Source organism: Lepidochelys kempii, chromosome 2 (genome assembly GCF_965140265.1).
Source record: "Lepidochelys kempii isolate rLepKem1 chromosome 2, rLepKem1.hap2, whole genome shotgun sequence".
Classification (NCBI taxonomy): Eukaryota; Metazoa; Chordata; order Testudines; family Cheloniidae; genus Lepidochelys; species Lepidochelys kempii.
In genome coordinates this window covers 212,336,207-212,342,430 of record NC_133257.1, presented here as the reverse complement: position 1 = coordinate 212,342,430, position 6,224 = coordinate 212,336,207, and the positions used below count along the sequence as shown (strand labels likewise).

General features: G+C 47.8%; 1 protein-coding gene across 1 annotated transcript; it reads right to left on the bottom strand.

The window, feature by feature from the left end:
- Window positions 1-4,309: 4,309 nt before the first annotated feature.
- On the bottom strand, window positions 4,310-4,807 carry FERD3L (Fer3 like bHLH transcription factor). The gene has a single exon (XM_073329545.1). It carries the CDS (start codon window positions 4,805-4,807, stop codon window positions 4,310-4,312), a length of 498 nt encoding a protein of 165 aa, XP_073185646.1.
- Window positions 4,808-6,224: the final 1,417 nt, after the last annotated feature.

The following is a 6,224-nucleotide window of genomic DNA, read 5'->3' as shown; positions in this document are numbered from 1 at the left end:
ATGTGATAATAAACACCAATCATGGAGCCTTAGTAGCTAGTCAGAATGTGGATGCAGGAGTTTTCAATGCTATCATAATATTTTGTTCTGTTTCCAGCACTAATTTGCTTAAATCTGCTTTCAGGTTGGGAAGTTGTAAAACAAGATCAGCCTGACTATAGATTGTAAAGTCTTTTGATTATTTTTCCTTCTCTTGGAAAGCTTGGTAATGTCTTTCAAATATGATTTCATTTAGACTTATTTTTTGGTTTACATGTCTGAATACTAAGAGTAACCTGATAGCTATGAGGGAACTCAGCTTTTTACCAAAAGGCAGCCTTCAGTGAGCAAAGAGAATATAAACAAACCCGCCTCAGAGCAAGATCTAAAAATGGTATTTGTTCAAACAGCTCTAAGACTTAAAAAACCCCATTATTATCTTTTCCCAGGAATAATTGACACCATCAGTTTTTCTTTTTAATGCGGTGATAAAGGCATGGTCCTTTAGGAGAACCAATAGCTGTGATTAGCTTGTGCATTGGAGGCTGCTGTGTTTTGGAGACCTTTAAATATACTGGGTAAAATCCTACCCCATTGAAATTAATAGGAGTTTAGCCATTTACTTCAATAGGGCCAGGATTTCACTGGATCCCATTCTGATCCCAGATATACCAGATTTATACTACTCCATTGACTTTAGTGGTGTTACCCCTGAATCAGACCAGGGTAAGTGAGATGAGAATCAGGCCAATTGTACATTTGATTGCAATGAGAAGGGATTATACTGCAGCTGGAAACCTGCCCAGTATGGTTCCAAAATGTGTTTACATGTCTGGCACACCATGGCCCCAGTATTGCAACTGGATCAACAGGGGCAGATGGATGAGCCCATGTGGAATCCCACTGCCTTCAGTGCAGTCCCACAGGGGTGAAGGGGTCTGCCTGAACAGATCTAGTTACTGTTGTTGATGGGAGCCCAAGAGAGCTCTGCACCAAGGATGCGATTGCATCAGATCATGCTTTTTTTTATAAAGTCATCCAAGTCAGTGATAAATCAATTGAAGCAAGCAAAGCCAGACACTTGCACTTGATAGTTGGTTTGTAGGAAGACATTTGTCAGCTCCTCCCCTCATGTAAATCAACACAGAATTGGAGGAGCTCCCTTGAAGGCAATAGTGTGATAGCAATTTACACCAGTGGAGGTCCTTGACATTTGCCCTGAGCTGTTTATACATTTTCTCCTCTGGCATAAACTGCAGTGGCATTTTTTTCTTCAAAATCAATGATTCAAACAGGAATTTCACTATAGCTCTGACTTACCATTGTCAAATTTCCAGTGAATTCTTTAATAATAATTAATTATAATGGATCAGGATTTTGGGTCATACATAAATAATAAAACACAGACTTTGCTTTCTGCTTTTTCCTAATTGTTAACACAAGTATGAAAACAATTTGGATCTTGAAATGTTCCAATGTTTTGTTATTAAGCCAAAAAAAGAGAAAACCAATAATTTCTGAATTATCTGACACAGACATGTTTACATTTTGAAGCTCTTAGCTTAAAATAAAATGGGTTATAGAGACCTAATTTTATCCAGTGACACAGAAAAGAACACTCATGAAGAGATACACAGCCTTTCTATGGAGAGCACAGTTATATAAAAATTATAATATAGAGTAGTTTTAAGAAATGAAAATCTAATTGCACACTCCATTGTCCTTAAAGAATCTATCTTCATGTTGATGCTTTATACAGTGGTAATAACAATATACATCTGGACCATTTGTTGATTTGAGGGGTTTAATCTTCACTTCTAGTTAAATTTTTCATTTTTAGCAGAATATATTCTAATACAGGAAGCACCCCAGTTTTATAGTGAGGTCTGGCCTGTATTAGCCAGCCCACCCTCTCTTAGAAAAGATATTTCAACAACTCAGAAAGCAGATATATTGCAAAGCAACTGATATCTGAATTAGGAAGGTCAGCACAGGTAAGGAATAAGCATCTGGCAATGCAAATGTTAATAGCAATATTAATAGTAAATAATAAACATAATGAGAAACAGCAATAACAATCCTTATGGGAGTTAACAAAACCATGGACTATAAATCATAGATACTTGGGCCAGATTCTGATCTCAGTTATATTGGCAAAAATCCAGAGACACTCTTTTGATTGGCACTGTTGCAGATTTATACCACTTAATTCAAAGGGAGTTCTGTCACTGACTTCAGTGAGGGCACACTCAGACCCTAACCTGTTTATTAAGATGCTTTTGATGTAAGGTCAGGGTAAATAAACCTGTTTTATTTATCTCACTGGAGAAGAAGTAACAAGGGAAAACCATGAGAAATGAAGGTGAGAGGGAGCAGGAACACTAGAAATGTATGTGGAGAGAGAGAGAGAGAGAAACTTGTCCGCAATGTAGATATAGATGTTCCAGATTTAGATTATAGGTGTTTGGAATTTTCTGAATTGCAACATTCTGAAATTTTTAAAAATTGGGGGGAAATGAAATGAAAAAAATTACAATTTTCTTCTGTTTTCAGATCACCTTTAGGGCTAGCCAATTTTTAAAAAACTTTTCAAAATCTCAAATTTATTTTTAGACAAGTCAAATTTTCATTCCCAGGGGCCCCAATTTGCCCACCCTCCTTTCCCCAGATCAGATGCAATTCCAGTGATACTAATAGTGGAGGCAGATTCCTAGAGTCCAAGGCCAGAAGGGACCATTGTGATCATCTAGTCTGACCTCCTGCATAACTCAGGCCAAAATAATTCCTAGGACAGATCTTTTACAAACACACCCCGGCTGGATGTAAAAATGGCCAGGGGTGACTAATCTCGGTCAGTTTCCCCATTGCTTTGGCAGAGGAGCTGGAATGCACATAAGGCGCGAGAGCCAGGCCAGACCTGAGCTCAGAAAGCACTCAGGAGCCCCTGCAGGGGACTCAGTTCGCAGGGCAAAGGCCAGAGCTATTGCCGGGGAAAGCAGCCCCGAGTCAAGGGCAGCTGGGGGGGCGGGGCAGCTGGGAGGACAGGGGGCTTTTCCCCTTCGCTGCTCATCTCGTCACTCGCCGCTGGCTCTTGCCACTGGTCCCGGGCACATGGGAGCGGGTGACCCCGGCGGCGCTCTCGGATAATGCCAAAATAATTAAACTCGCCCCTCGCCGGGGCCTCCGCCCGCCCCCACCTGCAGGCGGAGAGACGGCAGCGAGCGGGCTAGCGCAAGCCAGTTAGCCTGGGCTGGGCCGAGGGGGCACAACGGAGGACGCGCCGGGCTTTCTAGGGGCGCCGGGCCGCTGCGCTCAGCTGTGTGCCCGCGGGAGGCGAACGGAGCCGGCCTCTGCAGCCGAGTCAGAGACGGGGGGAACAGGGACCCCTCCAGGATCCCTCTGGCCTGCCTCGCTCGCTGGCTGCCAGGCCGGCTCCTTCATCGCAGTGCCTCAGCGGCGGTGAGCCCAGGGAGGCCGGCTGATTGACGCCAGCCGGGGATCGGGCCCAGGGGCGTGTGTTTCCCTGCTCACCCGGAGCACGGATCGCTCCTAGGGCACGTTCTTCCCGGGAGCCATTGGCTCCCCTCCCCCAGGCTCGTCCCCCTCCCCCCTTGTCTCTTTCTTTCCTTCGGGGACTTTTCAACATCGCCTGGACGCGGCTGGACTCTCTCCCAGACCTTACCCGCGGCCCCGTCCTTTCCCAGCACTCCTTTCCCAAGAAACTTTGCTGGGCTTGCTGGAAGCCCCCGTGCCAATTCCCAGCTCTGTTCAAATGGTCCATTCGACGCGTGAGTTGTCATGTGATGCATTAGATTGCCTTTTCCGGCTAGGAGAAAAGAGTGAGGACTTTCGACAGGCGAACCCCGCTAACATGAACTGAGCCCATAGGCAGCACGTGGAAAGCATTTACTCCCCGTCTCTGTAAGGCAGGGATGCCTCCAAGGAAAATCCCTTTGAAAGCCACCAGGTCTATGTCAGCGGGGGAGCCTCAGACCTTTCCCCCAAAGGCAGCAGGCTGCAAAAGTTTTAAGTAAAAAGAAACAAACAAAAATCATCGTCGCTTTTTTTCTTGCCAAAAGTCCCATTAGATATCAACGACTGTACAGATGGTGGCGCTTTCCTCCCTGCCCCGCCCTCCCGGAGTGCCCCTTGATTTGATCTCATCCCATCGTCCCCTGAACCCTCTGCGTGACCCCGGACACTAGCCTGAGCGCCAGGAGCGCTGCCCCTGCTAACCTGCGCCCCCCGTCCTTTCTCCTCCCCCTGCCCTGGCTGGGATGCTGCTGTCCGCCTCCATCCCTGGATGGAGAAGCCCTGCGTCCTCGGCTCTCTAGCTCGCCTCCTTCTTGTTGCAGCTGTCCAAGAGCTCAGTCATAAAGGAGATGTAGACTATGGCCAGGCGTAAGGTCTCTATCCGGGAGAGCCGCTTCTCGTAGGCGAAGGTGGGCACCTTCTTCCTCAGCTGATCAAACGCTTCGTTGAGGTTGAACATCCTCTTCCTCTCCCGTACGTTGGCAGCCTGGCGCTGGGCATAGGTGATGACTCGCTTTCTCTTGGGTCGGTCCAGCAGAGACGTGCCCCTCATTCTCTCCTCCTCCTCTTCCTCCTCTTCTTCCTCGGGGTCTCCATCATCAAAGGGGGCCAGCGGCAGCCCCCTGGCCATGCCCTCTCGGAGAGCCAGGGCTCTCTCCCCAAACGGAGGTGCGGAGGAGAAATCGTACAGGTCCAGGCTGGGCACCCCTCGGGGGTGGCACTCAGGAGACCCCAGGGAGAGATCGGCCACGAAGTCCAGCACCGAGGCGCCCACCGGCCCTTCCTGATACGCCATTTGCTGGGCTCGGCTGGGTATTTCATCGATTCTCCCAGGGCGTGTGCGGGCTGGGAAGAGGCTGATATCTCACTCCACAGAGGGCTTGGCTGGTACCATCCCCAGCCCAACGGCGCGAGGGCATTAATATTTATAACCCAGCAGATAACCGGATTAGCTGGACCAAAGAGGAAGGCTATGAACTGTTTCCCCTCGATGCTGATGAGAGGAGACAGGCAGCCCCTCGGGGACGCGTGGATGTTCCAGTGAGAGAGGTCCCCAGGGCTTCAATCCTGTCACAGCGATCAGGGGCAGTTCCTTCTTGGCAACCGTCCCTAGCTCTTACCTGCTGCGCGCTTTTGTCTCTTCCGACACCCCCGCAACCGAGCGATTTTCAGCCTCTTTCAAGCCCGAGCGGCCAAGATTGTTCTCCCCTGGGCTAGCTTCCCTGCTCGCTGCACGGATCTCTGCACCTTGCGACCGTGCCTGACAATTGATGTCAGACAAGTACATGTAGGCTTTTAATGATGTCCCGAAGAGGGGACCTGCATGCAAAGGGTCACCGGGGAAATGTTTACCCTGTATCCCAGTGCAAGGAGAGCTGAAAGGCAGGACCTCCATTAGCCTAAGCAAGCATTGTAGGGGACCCCATATTGCATTCCCAATAGTAACTGTTGGAATCGGCTCCCTCCTCTCCCCCCTTTCAACTAGAGTTCAAACATCTATCCAGCGGGGCAGTAAAACACTGGCTTGTAAAGCCCATTTTGTTTCAGCCAGTCTCAAAGCACTTGATGTGAAATTCTTTCTTCCTGCATTTGAGAAGAATATAGGCTTTAATCCTAATCAACGCCTGGGCATATTCGAAACCAGCTAAAGTCACGCAATGAGAACAATACGATTTTTTAAATCGGAATCCTGCTGACTACCGTTGACTTGCCGAGTTAGCGTTTTTAGGGGGCAGGAGGGTCGTATTTTTCAGTTCAGACACCACCTACTGTATTTAGATATGCACACTACCCCTAGAGGTATAATCATTTGTGAGACCCACCACTCTTTAATTGGAATTGCATCTCTTTATCGATTTCCTACTGTACATCGTTGGTACACGGGGTACCTTTTGTCCTTGACTGGAGTTTATTTCTGAAAAGCAAACGTATCGGCATTTTCTTTAATGCTTATCATGCATCATCAGCACACCACGTCCGCTTTGGAGCTATTTAGCCTTTAATTTTTTGCTGGGATTTCAAACCCCATCACACGTCCCCAGAAAAAAAAATCCCCAGAAACAAAACAAAAACAAACAAACAATCCGGGAAAATCCTTCCTGTTTGGCTACAGGACTGCAAACATTGCCAGTCGATGGCAAAGCTCTCCTCCTATTTCCAACACACTGAGTAGCTGCTGCAAACCAAATATCTTTTTCTGTGAACGATGAGGC